Source organism: Schistocerca cancellata, chromosome 3 (genome assembly GCF_023864275.1).
Source record: "Schistocerca cancellata isolate TAMUIC-IGC-003103 chromosome 3, iqSchCanc2.1, whole genome shotgun sequence".
NCBI lineage: Eukaryota > Metazoa > Arthropoda > Insecta > Orthoptera > Acrididae > Schistocerca > Schistocerca cancellata.
In genome coordinates, this window is record NC_064628.1 from 295431159 (window position 1) to 295447896 (window position 16738).

At 40.4% G+C, this 16738-nt stretch overlaps 1 protein-coding gene across 3 annotated transcripts in view; it reads right to left on the reverse strand.

The window, feature by feature from the left end:
* LOC126174995 (uncharacterized) overlaps positions 1–16738 on the reverse strand; it is an 897629-nt gene that overhangs the window by 374577 nt on the left and 506314 nt on the right. For all 3 annotated transcript variants that reach the window (XM_049921478.1, XM_049921479.1, XM_049921481.1), the window contains one exon: positions 11481–11536. In XM_049921478.1, coding sequence (XP_049777435.1) covers positions 11481–11484 — 4 coding nt within the window. In that variant the 5' untranslated portion in view covers positions 11485–11536. The remainder of the gene's footprint in view (positions 1–11480; positions 11537–16738) is intronic.

Here is a 16738-nt window from a genome sequence, read left to right on the forward strand (position 1 = left end):
CGCAACAGGAAAGTCGAATCTTTGCAAACTACATTTATTTTACGAAGTCAGATTTATGTTATTCAACATTATGCTAAAGTATTTGTTGCATTGTATTTGATACAGGTATGTACCACCATCACCAAACTTATCTGCTCGCTAACGACGATTCTGAGCCTAATACGCAGGTAAAACAAATTAATTGTAGCTGACGATTTATAGTGGAAGTTGCAATACGTCGATATTACTCCGTTCAATTATGATTTTCATATTTAATTCCCGCGGTGCTCACTGTGACTCATCCCGACTTCGTAACAGTTTAGGTTCGGAATAATGCTAGATCAGCAATTTTCTCAGTTCTTAAAAGAAGTTTTAATTAGTCTATAAGGCTGTTCGGTTGAGTCACACTGCAGAGGCCACACAGCCCCCTGTGTTTCTTGATACTCTAATTAGATGCATAAGGAAGGAGATGGCATCAAAATTCACAGGAGCGGGTACTAAGGGTAAATAATTTTTGAACATTAGACTAGTTTAAAAAGGTACGAGTTCTTGTGGCACTGGTTAAAAATGACAGTTGCTGCTTTTATGTAAATTAAGAAAACTAAACATTTCTCAAAGCCATGGATCAGATATACACGGAAATCGCAATCGTTTGTATACTGATATGTATCTAACCTGTGATGTAACGTTCATTTTACTCGTATCTGTGTGTTTAGAGCTGCGCACTAAAAAAAGTTCGGTAATTTTAGTGCACAACATAAATGGTAGGGTTATTGGTAGTATTAGCAGCATTGGTAGGGAAAGAAACATAAATGAATGTTCAAGACAACAAGCGCGAATCGACGTCTTGTTTTTTTTTGTCTACTTGGCTGCTTTGCACATAAGTAAAACCACACACAATTTACTGTTAGCCCATTGTGTATTTTATATCCTTACAGAATATAAAATGCATTTTATGAATAAGAAGACTTAGTTGATCGCGTAACTTCTTCGCTTTTATACAACGAAAGCAGTTACTTTCGATGCAAGTACAGTTTACGTGCACCAACATAAAAATACGTATAATTGTTATTTTTTACTCAATAGGAAGTTCTTTCTCATTATCAAAGGCAAGAATTTCTTGTTATTACTGACAAATGCGGAAGTTGTTTATGAAGAACAGAAAATTTTTTTTGTGTGTTCGATGAAGTATTGAAGCGATATCTTTTTTTTTGCGTATCATCTTTCTGTTGAGAAAATTGCGTTTTGCAGCACTGTATGATAAATCTGTATTTTTTCTTCATTTTTACTAAAGTATCCCTCTGTTTGACATTACAAATCAACAGTTTTCGAATAAAACCTTAATTAAACAGTGAAAGTTTCAATTTTCTTACAAGTACAGTTTACACTTAAGTAACAGACAGGAGGACAACTAAGTAAAACAAAAATGACCCTTAGGTTACCGGGCTCCTTATATTTATCCTAACTCAGTTTCTAGACAGTTCACTGCTTCCTGGTTTAGGGGAATCTAGTAAGACATTGATCGCACACGTAGATGAAGCAATTGTTACCGCCCTCATAAAGAAAGCGATCGTTACGAGGGAACGCCTGACAGGTACGCAACACACAGAAATGCATGTAATACAGGTGCGATCTTAACAGACCAAAGCTGCAAGGAAAACTACATTAGTCTACGCTTACTTATAACAATCTACAGTACCGTAAGACAGTTTTACAACTATTTATAAATTCCTTATCTGCAAGATTGTACTAATAACCATCAAGAAGTGGAAAAGTAACAATGAGAATGTACACTAATGACCACCTGCTCATAGCGCGTTGCTCCACATTCGGAATGCAATACAGCAGGTACTCTGCACAACAGGGATTCTGAAAGACTTCGTAGATTTCCGACGGTATGTCGCACCAGATAACTACGCTACAGCCACGCAGTTCCTGTGGATTACAGGTCGGTGGTGTGTGTACGCAGAGCTGGTGACCATTAGCGTACCAGATGAGTCCCGTCTTGCTCAGCTCAGGCGAATATGGCGGCCAAAACAAAAACACGAGTTCCCTGTCTTGTTCCTCAGACCACTGTAAGACGATTATGGCCTTGTGACACGGTCAGTTATCCTGCTGAAACGCTGTCGAGTTAGACATCAAGCGTGAAAGGATGCTGGTGGTCCAGAATAATGTTCACATAATCCATAGCTGTCTTTGTACTTTCGATTACTATCAGAAGTCCCACGGAGGCACTAGTGAATATTTCCCATAGCACACCACTGTCGCTATTGGACTGAGCCCGCGGCGTGGAGCGTGTTTCGAACAGCTAATCGCCTGGATGGCGGTGTATCCGAACGCGACCATCGACAGATTGAGAAAAAAACATGATTCATCCGACCAGACGACACGTCCCCCTTAATCCGCTATCCTGTCTCTCTGATCTTCTGTCCACTGCAACGTGAGTTGACGATGTAGTTGGATCAGAATGGGAACACGCAGCGGTCGCCTGCTGCGCAGCCTCGCGTTCAACAATGCGCACCGAAACGCTTGCGTCTACGCCTGCATTGCACTCTTTTGTCGGATCTATCACAGATCGGTGTCTATCATACTTTACACCAGGCAAGGGCAACCTTTGTTAACCAACGGGTCTGATCCTATACGTAAGTCGCGGGCTGCCCGGTGACGTGACGCGACAGTAGCGCTCCTGGCGCATGAATTGAGAACTTTAACGTCCTTGACTTAAATGTTTATGGAGCAACGCAGTAATACAAATGGAACGCTTTTGCTGACACGACACGCTAACAAATTATGCCTCAAAAAGAGGCTTTTTGAGAGTACTTTCATTTTATGTTCACCCCATCTTCAGATGTTTATAGCTGTTTACGTGTCCTGAACTTCCGTTGCAAAATTCTGCAACGACTTTGTTGTTTTACTAATGCTCACGACTTGTATATAAATGTTTACATCTGACGGTGGGTTGCCAGGCATCTTGAAATATCATGGAAAAATAAACTCATATACACTGAGGTAACGAAAGTCATGGATTACCTCCTAATATCGTGGCTGACCTCATTTTACCCAGCGTAATGCAGGAGGTCGACGTGGCATGGACTCAACAAGTAGACGGAAGTCCCCTCCAGAAATACTGAGCCATGCTGCCTCTATAATTGCGAAGTGTTGGCGGTGCAGGATTTGGTGCTGGATCTGACCTCTCGATAATGTCCCATAAAAGTTCGACGGGATTCACATCGGACTATTTGGCTGGGCGGATCATTCGTTCGAATTATCCATAATGTTCTTCAAACCAATGGCGAACAATTGTGGTCTGGTGACATGCTGCATTGTCATCCATAAAAATTCCGCCATTGTTTGCGAACACGAAGTCCACGAATGTCTGAAAATGGTTTCCAAGTAGCAAAACACAACCATTTCCAGTCAATGATCGGTTCAACTGAACCACAGGAGGAAGTCCATTCCATGTAAACGCGGCCCGCGCCATTATGGAGCCACCACCAGCTTGTACAGCGCCTTGTTGACAACTTGAGTCCATGACTTCTTGTGCCACAATCGAACCCTACCATCAGCTCTTATCAGCTGAAATCTCTGACCAGACGAGGATTTTCCAGTCGTCTAGGATCCAGCCGATATGGTCACAAGCCCAGGAGAGGTGCTGCAGGCGATGTACTGTAAGCAAAGGCACTCGCATGGGTCGTCTGCTGCCACAACCCAGTAACGCCAAATTACGCCGCAGTGCCCTAACGGGTACGTCGTCGTGCATCCCACATTTATTTCGGCTGTTATTTCACGCAGTGTTGCTTGTCTGTTAGCACTGACAACGCTACGCAAACGCTGCTGCTCTCGGTTGTTAAGTGAAGGTTGTCTGCCACTGAGTTGTCTGTGGTGATAGGTAATACCTCAAATGTGGTATTCTCGACACGCTCTTGGAACTGTGGATATCGGAATATTGAATTCCCTAACGATTTCCAAAATGGAATATCCCATGCATCTAGCTAGCTCCAACTACTAATCCGCGTCCTATGTCTTAATTCCCGTCGTGCGGCCAACGTTGGAAACCTTTTCACAAGAATCACCTGATTACAAGTGACAGCTGCGCCAATGCACTGCCCTTTATCTACATCTACATCCATACTCCGCAAGCCACCTGACGGTGTGTGGCGGAGGGTACCTTCAGTACCTCTATCGTTTCTCCCTTCTATTCCATTCATCCATACTCCGCAAGCCACCTGACGGTGTGTGGCGGAGGGTACCTTCAGTACCTCTATCGTTTCTCCCTTCTATTCCATTCTCGTATTGTTCGTGGAAAGAAGGATTGTCGGTATGCCTCTGTGTGGGCTCTAATCTCTCTGATTTTATCCTCATGGTCTCTTCGCGAGATATACGTAGGAGGGAGCAATACACTGCTTGACTCTTCGGTGAAGGTATGTTCTCGAAACTTTGACAAAAGCCCGTACCGAGCTACTGAGCGTCTCTCCTGCAGAGTCTTCCACTGGAGTTTATCTATCATCTCCGTAACGCTTTCGCGATTACTAAATGATCCTGTAACGAAGCGCGCTGCTCTCCGTTGGATCTTTATACTTGTGCAAGTGATACTATCGCCACGTGTATATGTGCATATCGCTATTTTATTACTTCTGTCACCTCAGGATAAAAAGCAACTGGTTGCGGCTAATTCATTGTAAATCACCTTCGATTTCAACAGTTTAATACGTCCACAAATGTTAATACGAAAAACAATAGAAAAAATACGGCACTGATGTACGTAACCCCAACAGACAATTAGGAGAAAGCAGAATGAGATTTTCACTCTGCAGCAGAGAGTGTGCTGATATGAAACTTCCCTGATATGAAACTTCCTGGCAGATTAAAACTGTGTGCCGGACCGAGACCCGAACTCGGGACCTTTGCCTTTCGCAGGAAAGTGCTCTGCCATCTCAGCTACCCAAGCACGACTCACGATCCGTCCTCACAGCTTCATTTCTGCCAGTATCTCGTCTCCTACTTTCCAAACATCATAGAAGCTCTTCAGAAGAGAAATGTTGCTAATTTCTTCCGCGGGCCGGATTGAAACGGTCGGGTAATCATACGATGTCCAGGTTCTGTAACGAGACGTCAGTGTCCAACGCGTTGTTGCCAACTCGTGGTTTCGCCATCGTTCAGGCAGTTTCCATAGACACTCTTGACTGTAGCACGAGAACAGACGAACGGCTTCGCCTCTTTGAGATGCTAGTTCCCACGCGCCGGGTCACGACACTTGATCCTTTGTCAAAGTCGCTCACGTCAGTTGATTTTCCAATATGCGGTCTGTATCACTGCTATAATGGTTAACCATTCACCTCTGCTCCGCTCGTATTTTCCTGCGGCAGCAAGTGCCCGCTACGTCACCAGAGACACTCAATTTCGCAATGGGTAGTGGTCGTAATGGATTGACACACCAGTGTGTTGTAACAAGCAAGCTGCTGATTGTGCTGCTACGGGGATATACGGAATTTTTCATATGAATCACTAAGGTAATTTTTTTTTTTTGAATCTGCTGGAATTCTCAGTTTCGCCTGATGTTTGCAGGCAGCTCGTTTAATAGCATTGGTACAGAAAACATATCACTGCAAACCCGTGACGAGGACGAAGAAAGCTATGATGGAATTATTTTTAAGTCTTTCACCGAAATTTATATATTACAATACAACAGTGCCAGGAAAGAACAGTTCCTTCTCTCTTGGTTTCGACTCATTTTAATGCCCGTGTTCTGGAAGAGGTATAGCACAGAGACAGACCAGCAGTCTGACCTCAGAAAGCGCAGAAACTGTACTAATAAGCAGAGGGGTCGCCGAGCTTGTTAAAAGAAAGCTCTGGAAATTGTTTCTTGGGTTTCATGAGTCGACGGCGAACCGACCGGTGAGGGAATAGGAGAGAAGACGGATATTTTGTGCAAAGCCGCGTCATTCAAGTCTATGACCCACAGCCTACATCCCACGGAGTACAGAGGGCACCCTGCCCAAAAAGATATTGTTTAAAATTTGTGCCTGACATTTTAAGGTTTCCAGTTTATTTTTTGTGTTTAAGGAACTGATGTGAGCTCTACATTTTTATTTGACGTGTCATACTTTACATCTGTACTCTGGATATTTTTCTGGATCTTTGTTCAAAAGTGAATAAGGTACTTTCTGAGAAAGTTCTCTTGAATGCCATTCCTGAAAATGTTTCGGAGAAAACTTCAGTTACAAAAACTCCTGTTACAGGAATACCTTTTGTGGAAGCATTGTTCCAGACGAGCTTGCATCCGTCCTTCATTTACGGTAATCACGTTAAGAATGGTAGCAGAAGAAAGGTAAAGACTTTCTGTAAGAAAAATAAATGATTAACAGACCTGCATCACATGATACACGCAAAACGAAGTGTGGAAAAATAAGGAAACCGAAAATTTTGAGATGAATTTGAGTCAATTTTTGTAACTGAAGTGGAATTCTGTATTGGAAACTATGAGCACATGTGAGGAAACGCATAAATTGTCAGGCCTAGGAAAAAGTGTAAATACTTTATTTACGTAAAAGTCTTACTACGTTATCTGTTTTAAATCTATTCATAATAGAGATAAAAACAGAACTGTACAGAAGTCTAGTAAAACCCACTGCCTTATGTAAAAGGCGAAATGGGTCTCTAAAATTAAATACTATTATTTCATCAACAGCAAATTCTCTATTTCATATAAGATCGTTGTTATTGCATACCGTCGAGCTGGTGGTCTAAATGTAAACAGCGTGCCTGGAAACCGAGAAGTGGTGGGATCAAATCCCAGACCGGCCGGGTTAGGGATTTTCTTTGCCCTGGAACTCGGTGTTTTGTGTTATCATCATCATCATCATCATCATCATCATCATCATCATCCGTGACGGTGGCTCGATCGGACTGTGTATAAAATTGAAGTGTGTAAAAATTTGGACTTTGCACGGGCGCTGATGACAGCATAGTTGAGCGCCCAACAAACCAACCACCACCACCACCACCACCAACACCACCACCACCACCACCACCGAATCCCGGAAATTTTGTGTGTGTTCTGAATCTAGTCTTCACCTCTCAACGATGTGAGGAGTCGCCAGTAACATAGCTGGGATTCCACTTTAAATCGTAGGTCTCCTTTCCTCTACTGGGATAGGTTAGGGGCACGCAAGTCGCCAAAGTGGCACTCAGTTCAAAGGCTTCCATCCTTGCGAAATTATTATTATTATTATTATTATTATTATTATTATTATTATTATTATTATTATTATTATTTCTATTTTTCTCAGACCTTAGGTCTGGTTAAAAATGGAAAGTGACGCGGACCTTCATCAAGCGTGACTTCCTTTTAACTGTACGGTATATGTTACATTGTATTTAGGAACTTTCGGGTTATTGAACACGTATCAGTAATTACCGATTTCTCTAGTTGTATATATACGTTTGGATGTAGCTGTATTGCGTTGATGTACTGGTGGATATTGTGTGGTATGACTCCTGTAGTTGATAGTATAATCGGTATAATGTCAACTTTATCCTGATGCCACATGTCCTTGACTTCCTCAGCCAGTTGGATGAATATTTCAATTTTTTCTCCTGTTTTCTTCTGTATATTTGTTGTATTGGGTATGGATATTTCGATGAGTTGTGTTAATTTCTTCTTTTTATTGGTGAGTATGATGTCAGGGTTGTTATGTGGTGTTGTTTTATCTGTTATAATGGTTCTGTTCCAGTATAATTTGTATTCATATTTCTCCAGTACATTTTGTGGTGCATACTTGTATGTGCAAACGTGTTGCTTTATTAGTTTATGTATCATGGCAAGTTGTTGATGTATTATTTTTGCTACATTGTCATGTCTTCTGGGGTATTCTGTATTTGCTAGTATTGTACATCCACTTGTGATGTGATCTACTGTTTCTATTTGTTGTTTGCAAAGTCTGCATTTATCTGTTGTGGTATTTGGATCTTTAATAATATGCTTGCTGTAATATCTGGTGTTTATTGTTTGATCCTGTATTGCAATCATGAATCCTTCCGTCTCATTGTATGTATTGCCTTTTCTTAGCCATGTGTTGGATGCGTCTTGATTGATGTGTGGCTGTGTTAGATGATATGGGTGCTTGCCATGTAGCGTTTTCTTTTTCCAATTGACTTTTTTCGTATCTGTTGATGTTACGTGATCTAAAGGGTTGTAGAAGTGGTTATGAAATTGCAGTGGTGTAGCCGATGTATTTATATGAGTTATTGCTTTGTGTATTTTGCTAGTTTCTGCTCGTTCTAGAAAGAATTTTCTTAAATTGTCTACCTGTCCATAATGTAGGTTTTTTATGTCGATGAATCCCCTTCCTCCTTCCTTTCTGCTTAATGTGACTCTTTCTGTTGCTGAATGTATGTGATGTATTCTATATTTGTGGCATTGTGATCGTGTAAGTGTATTGAGTGCTTCTAGGTCTGTGTTACTCCATTTCACTACTCCAAATGAGTAGGTCAATATTGGTATAGCATAAGTATTTATAGCTTTTGTCTTGTTTCTTGCTGTCAATTCTGTTTTCAGTATTTTTGTTAGTCTTTGTATTTTTCTTTTAGTTCTTCTTTAATATTTGTATTATCTTTTCCTATTTTTTGTCTGTATCCTAGATTTTTATAAGCATCTGTTTTTTCCATCGCTTCTATGGAGTCACTGTGGTTATTCAATATGTAATCTTCTTGTTTAGTGTGTTTTCCCTTGACTATGCTATTTTTCTTACATTTGTCTGTTCCAAAAGCCATATTTACATCATTGCTGAATACTTCTGTTATCTTTAGTAATTGGTTGAGTTGTTGATTGGTTGCTGCCAGTAGTTTTAGATTATCCATGTATAGCAAATGTGTGATTTTGTGTGGGTATGTTCCAGTAATATATCCATAATTTGTATTATTTAGCATGTTGGATAGTGGGTTCAGAGCAAGACAGAACCAGAAAGGACTTAATGAGTCTCCTTGGTATATTCCACGCTTAATCTGTATTGGCTGTGATGTGATATTATTTGAATTTGTTTGGATATTAAGTGTGGTTTTCCAATTTTTCATTACTATGTTTAGGAACTGTATCAATTTAGGATCTACTTTGTAAATTTCCAATATCTGTAGCAACCATGAGTGGGGTACACTATCAAAAGCTTTTTGGTAATCAATGTATGCGTAGTGTAGCGACCTTTGTTTAGTTTTAGCTTGATATGTCACCTCCGTATCTATTATCAGTTGCTCTTTACATCCTCGTGCTCCTTTGCAGCTGGCTTTTTGTTCTGCATTTATAATTTTGTTCTGTGTTGTATGTGTCATTAATTTCTGTGTAATGACTGAAGTTAATATTTTGTCGATTGTTGGTACGCATGTTATGGGGCGATATTTAGCTGGGTTTGCTTTGTCTGCTTGATCTTTAGGTTTCAGATAGGTTATTCCATGAGTAAGTGTATCAGGGAATGTGTATGGGTCTGCAATGTAACTGTTAAATAATTTAGTTAGATGTGAATGTGTTGAGGTGAACTTCTTTAGCCAGAAATTTGCTATTTTATCTTTTCCAGGGGCTTTCCAATTGTGCGTAGAATTAATTGCTCGGGTGACTTCATGTTGCAAAATTATCACTTCAGGCATTTGTGGTATCATCTTGTATGAGTGTTTCTGCTTGTATCCACCGTGCATGCCTGTTATGTTGTACCGGGTTTGACCATATGTTGCTCCAGAAGTGTTCCATGTCTGTTATGTATGGTGGATTGTGTATTTTAATGTGTGTGTTATCTATTGTTTGGTAAAATCTCTTTTGGTTTGTGTTGAATGTTTGGTTTTGTTTCCTTCTATTTTCACTTTTTTTGTATCTTCTAAGTCGTTTGGCCAATGCTTGTAATTTCTGCTTCTTTTCATCTAATTGCTGTATTGCTTCTTGTTATATTTTACCTAACCTTTTTCGTTTTTTTTCTGATATTTCATTTCTTATAAATTGTGTTAGCTGTCCAATGTCTTTTCTCAGTTTTTCTATTCTGATCTGCAGCCTGTGTTGCCATGCTAGTTTTGTGGGTTTCTTCTGTGTGTTGGTTAGTTCTGATCTCTGCCTAGTATGTATATTTAGTGTAGTGAGTGCTCCTACATAAACCAGTAGTTGTAACTCTTCCATAGTTGTATTTTCATTTATTTTGTTGTGTATGATTGTGTTGATAGTTGTTATTGTTGTTTCCACTTGTGGGTTATTTGGTGGTCTATGCAAGAATGGTCTAATGTCTGTATTTGTGTCTTTGTATTCTATATATGTCAACTGAAATTTTTCTTCTATATCTAACATGTGTGTCACTTCGTGTTCTATTTGTGCTTGTTCTGGTGGCTGTCTTAAGATTTCGTTTTCCTCTGATTGTTTAATTGAAGCGTTTTGTTCTTTTTTTGTTTTCTCTGGGATGTTTGAGTCCATTACTGTATTTTCTTCTTCTGATTGCACATTATTTTGTTCCAGTATTTGTTGTACTTGTTGTTTGATGTTTTCTAATTCTGACTGGGGTATCCTGTTATTTTTGATTATTACACGGATCTGATCAGCTAGTCGTTGTTCTGTTAAAAATTTTAATTCCGGGTATCTGGTAATAAATGTTGTGTATACTTGTGATCTGTATCCAGTTGTGTTGGTTCCTAGGTTTGTTGCTTGGTAATAACAGAACATGAGGTGTCGATTAACTTCATCTGACCATCTCATCTCATCTCATCCTCTGTCTTTGCTTTCCTTCTAGGGTGGTTGCAGGAAGCACATCCTGCAAAACACCTCTATTTGGATTTAAATCATTTGCCGTGTGGCTAGCAGTGTCGTTACCATTGTGGACAGGTATAGGGCTAAAGCGTCGTCCCCGACCATCACAGCACTTGTCCGAGGCTTCATTAGTTCTGTCCTGAACCAACTAATCACACTAAAAGGGGGGTTAGCCCTATTAGTGGTTTGATCTTTTCGTCGCCTTTTACGACTGGCAGAACATACCGGAGGGCTATTCTTTTCCCGGGCCTCCACGGGGTCTATTATTATTATTATTATTATTATTATTATTATTATGAGGGGCAACAGTAACAGCAACAAAGGACTGCCAGTATTAACTTTATTAGTTCACAGTAAGAATTATTTACTCAATTGTCACCACACACGCGGATAGGTTTAATACAATTTTTTATGTTAAAAGTGTTATTTCTTATGTAACCATGATGCAAAAAAGTTACTACTGTATATGTCTAAACACTAGTCCTATGGTAGAGAAGGTCTGATGGCCCTAATCACATCACGTTAAATAAAATAAATAGTTTAACAATAATATGTGTAGCGGCTCTTATGATTGTGAAACTCTTTTGTGTGCCATATGATTAATAATAATATAGATGGGTCGGGAGACATCGACATGACAATCATATGACAAAAGAATAGCGTTTTTAGATTTACTTCTGGAAAAGCGTCACAATAAACGAGATTATTTGTCTTTATTTTTATTACATACCCATTGAGAAGGCGAACCAAGGACTGCGACTGTTTGAACTTTCTGCCAAAGTGCGCCTGAAAAAAAGAAAATATTGAATCTGTAGGGTCTTTATTATCTTTCATATACTATATCCAAGTACAGCAAAATCAATAACTATCACTTATAGAAATGTTGAAGGAGATTTATTCATATTTCAGAACCTCTATTTGGTGTAAGTAACGGCAGATTGCTCGAAATGTAGAAAAATTTAAATTAATACAATTGAATAGGAAAAACAAAGCCGTAATTTTCGAGTACAGCATTGATAATGTGTTGCTTGACACAAAGGCGTCAATTAGATATCCAGGTGTAACGTTGTAAAGCGATCTGAATGGAATGATCACTTAAGGGCGATAGTAAGGAAGTCCAATAGTCGGCTTCAGTTTATTGGGGGAATTTTAGAAAAGCGTACTTCGTCTATAAAGGAGGCCGCCTGCATAATACTTGTACATCCAATTACTGACTGCTACTCGAGTGTTATCTCCACCAGCCGGCCGCTGTGGCCGAGCGGTTCTAGGCCCTTCAGTCCGGAACCGCGCTGGTGCCGCGGTCGCAGGTTCGAATCCTGCCTCGGTCATGGATGTGTGTGATGTCGTTAGATTAGTTAGGTTTAAGTAGTTCTAAGTCTAGGGGACTGATGACCTCAGATGTTAAGTATCATAGTGCTTAGAGCCATTTGAACCATTTTTGGATCTCCACCAGCTCGGATTAAGGGAATACATCGAACCAATTCAGAGGCGATCTGCTAGATTTGTTACCGGTGGATTATATCAACACGTGAATGTTACCGAGTTGCTTCGTGATTTCCGACGAGAATCCATGGAGGGTACACGACGTTCTTTTCGGAGGACAGTACTACAGAATTCGTTGACATCAGCGGCGTTATGTATGGAAGTACTACCTATTGGACATATGAAAATTTGTACCAGACGCGACTCTAACCCGGATTTCCCACTTATTGCGAGTGGTCGCCTTAATCACTTTGGCTATCCGTGTTCGCTCCCTGGGTCACGGGTGCTAGGCGCTAGAGTCTGGAACCGCGCGACCGCTACGGTCGCAGTTTCGAATCCTGCCTCGGGCATGGATGTGTGTGATGTCCTTAGGTTAGTTAGGTTTAAGTAGTTCTAAGTTCTAGGGGACTGATGTCCGCAGCAGTTAAGTCCCATAGTGCTCAGAGCCATTTTTGAACCTGGGTCACGCCATAATCCAATATATTCATCAGCTAATACTCACTAACATAATTTGATAGACACGTCAGGGAGAATGAAACTACGACGACTCTAGACCGATGTTGCTGTTAGTGTTGTCATATGCCCGTCTAGTCTTTTAATACTCATCACGTGTCCGAAAGAACAGACCTCAGGTTCTCGATTCCTATTAGTCCTTTTCTCGCTGGCGCGCGAATCTAGTTAATACTGTTGGTGAATAGTAAGTGATGAATGTTGTGGACTGTGGCGTAATGACGTAGACAGTGTGACGTATGGTGGTTTTGGTCGGTCCGGGGAGCGTTCGCAGATACCCGAACAGGTTAAGGCGACCGCTTACATAAACGGTAAATCCGGGTTCGAGTACCGGGTCCTGCACAAATTTTCATGCCAATAGCAGGTAGCACAGCTATAGCCAGTACAGCCGATGTCAAAGAATTCTCAATCGCCGAATAAATTTGGAATTATTTCGTACAACTGTGGATTGTCACCAAGGCCTGTTCCTTCAGACATGCAAATAAGTAGTACTGAGAAAATGTAGAGAAGAGGCATTTGCGGCTGACTGCAGGACCATTCTACTGCCGCCAACGTAAATTTCGATTTCGCGTTAAGGGCCACGAGGATAAGAGAAATTAGGGGTCGTACGGAGGCCTATAGACAGTCGTCTTTCCCTCGCTCCATTTGCGAGTGGAATAGGAAAGGAAATAACTAGTAAAGTACCATGGTACCCTCCGTCCTACACCACATGACAACTTTGTGATTGTCTGAGGTCCTGCTGGAAAGTAATGACTCCAAATTTTTTATGCGACAACTCTTAATCCTTTTCGAGTAAAACAAACACTATTAATACGCTAAGTCACTATTCTTCAGTTCGTTCATCATATTAGATATTTCAGGAACTTCTGCAACTACGTCATTCATTATTCAAATAATGAAAACTGCTACAGTTACTAATGTTTTAATGCTTATCACAAGGTGTTTCGATAATTTATTCTTTATTTTCAAGTGCATTTGTTTACATGAATATGTTTGGTGATGTTTACATGTGTGATTTTCTACTTCTCTCCCATCCTTTTGCGGTTAGACTGCATGAGAGGCAGAACATCCCACATGCAAACATCACCAAATATACTACTATAAACAAATGCGCAAACACTCGAAAATGAGAATAAATTCTCGAAACGCGTTGTGGTATGCATCAGAACACAAGCAACTGGTGCACTTTTCATTATCTACAATATTCCTCAAGTCTACATGTTTATTTCACTACATAGTCACTCTGGCGACTTATAGATTTGTCCCAATAAACCAGTTTGTTGACACTGTCACTGTAGAATGTTTGTCTTTGTTGACTGAGCCACAACCTTATCTATGCTTTAACCGCTTCGTGCCTAGCAAAAAGCAAAGTCCTCGAAGGTGTTCTTTAAGTTTTTGAAACAGATGAAAATCGGATAGGGCCAAGTCGGGACTGTATGGGGAATGATCAATGTCAGTGAATCCAAGGCGTCGAATTGTTGCAGATGTCGCAGCGCTCGTGTGTGGTCTGGAATTATCTCGCTGAAGGAGAGTGCATGCTACATGTTTGAAGGAACTCTTCAGTTTCGAAACACTACTACAACACGCTGTTTCTCACGCACCGGCACAGTTATATTACACACCGCCATGTTAAACGCTACAAATATGTAGACATGAAGTATGAAGATGTATAATGTTAATAACGTTTGACTTATTTAAAGAGTTTTAAGAATCTTCGCATAAAAAAAATTGGAAGCATTACTTTTCAGGACGCCCACGTATACAGACACAGAGATCAATTGTTATTGATTTCTCCATCTTTAAGCTTATTGCAACAAGTTACAGATGCTATGCAAACAGACGATATATTGTATTCTTGGTTATCGAGTAGTTAGGCAAATAACTGACGTATAATACTGACATACAACATATCTAACATATTAAATCAGTTTAGGAAAAGAAGACTTTCTTATTCACAACAAAAATGAAACATCCAAACGGTTTATGTTGTGCTTAACATAGTTATACCATTACTTTTTCAAAAACTTGGATTCCATTTTCAAATAAATTTATAGGTTTTACGTTTCTTGAATAGTGAGAAAAAAACTAGTTAAACAAAGATTATTGGTAAATGATTCTTCGCATCGGAAATTGAGAAAGTAACAACCTCGATGGTGGGTGTTCATCGGAGGTGAGGGTATCATCTGGAGTGCCCCAGGGAAGTGTGGTAGGTCCGCTGTTGTTTTCTATCTACATAAACGATCTTTTGGATAGGGTGGATAGCAATGTGTGGCTGTTTGCTGATGATGCTGTGGTGTACGAGAAGGTGTCGTCGTTGAGTGACTGTAGGAGGATACAAGATGACTTGGACAGGATTTGTGATTGGTGTAAAGAATGGCAGCTAACTCTAAATATAGAGAAATGTAAATTAATTCAGATGAATAGGAAAAAGAATCCCGTAATGTTTGAATACTCCATTAGTAGTATAGCGCTTGACAGTCACGTCGATTAAATATTTGGGCGTAACATTGCAGAGCGGTATGAAGTGGGACGAGCATGTAATGGCAGTTGTGGGGAAGGCGGATAGTCGTCTTCGGTTCATTGGTAGAATTTTGGGAAGATGTGGTTTATCTGTAAAGGAGACCGCTTGTAAAACACTAATACGACCTATTCTTGAGTACTGCTCCAGCATTTGGGGTCCCTATCAGGTCGGATTGAGGGAGGACATAGAAGCAATTCAGAGGCGGGCTGCTAGATTTGTTACTGGTAGGTTTGATCATCACGCGAGTGTTACGGAAATGCTTCAGGAACTCGGGTGGGAGTCTCTAGAGGAAAGGAGGCGTTCTTTTCGTGAATCACTACTGAGGAAATTTAGAGAACCAGCATTTGAGGCTGACTGCAGTACAATTTTACTGCCGCCAACTTATATTTCGCGGAAAGACCACAAAGATAAGAGAGATTAGGGCTCGTACAGAGGCATATAGGCAGTCATTTTTCCCTCGTTCTCTTTGGGAGTGGAACAGGGAGAGAAGATGCTAGTTGTGGTACGAGGTACCCTCCGCCACGCACCGTATGGTGGATTGCGGAGTATGTATGTAGATGTAGATAATTCCACAGCATCTCCCATTAGATGATGCTTAATGGGCACAAGTTTGAACTAACGGCTAAACTTTATTGGGTCCAATGAAATATTCTACACTTAATGATTGTAAGATTAATCAGTGTCACTTCAAACTGGAAGCACATAATAATGGACAGATATATTAGTAAGCTTTCTAGCAGACGGTTTCTATTCTTTCAGGATGTCTTTGCATCTTTTGGTAACCAAGGGCATAGCTATTGAAGGAGACTTACGTTAATTTCTTCTCAACCATCTCCTAAAAAGAAATAAAAGCGAAATCAATAAAGGAGCCCATTTGTCAGATGGCCGACACTAGGCAGCCTAGCAGTAACCGGAATTAGGCACCTCTGCTACTTGACAAACATGGCTGAACTTCTGAAACATGTAATGAATTACTGCATTTACAAACTACTTAAGTTTTATTAAATATGATATATCGCTAATAAATAAAATATCGAACTACTTACCACGCAGCCTTGAAGCTTACGTTGTGTCTACAAAATATTAAATTCAAATGCGAGATATTACGAAAAAAAACAACTGGGAGTACGGAACGCGACTGATGCGCTCGGCAGTTAGCAGGACACTAAAATAGCGGAAGCACAAGGATTTCGGCTAATTTCCGTATCGGCAGCATTTTCCAGGGAGAAAATATCCATCTATCCGGAATTAGGTCACCACCCTAAAATCGGGCACTTTACCCTAATGTGGTTACTTGTATGATTGTGCTCTGGTTCACTGCTCTTTTAAATGTAGAGCTGAAAAACTAGTACAAACAGAAAATTCTCACTTGCCTGGTGTGTTCTCATACGTGCTTTCAATCAATGAAAGCCACCTTCTCAAAGATCTTTTACCTCCACGTCCTAGTGATTGGTACCTCCCTTGGAATCCACTTC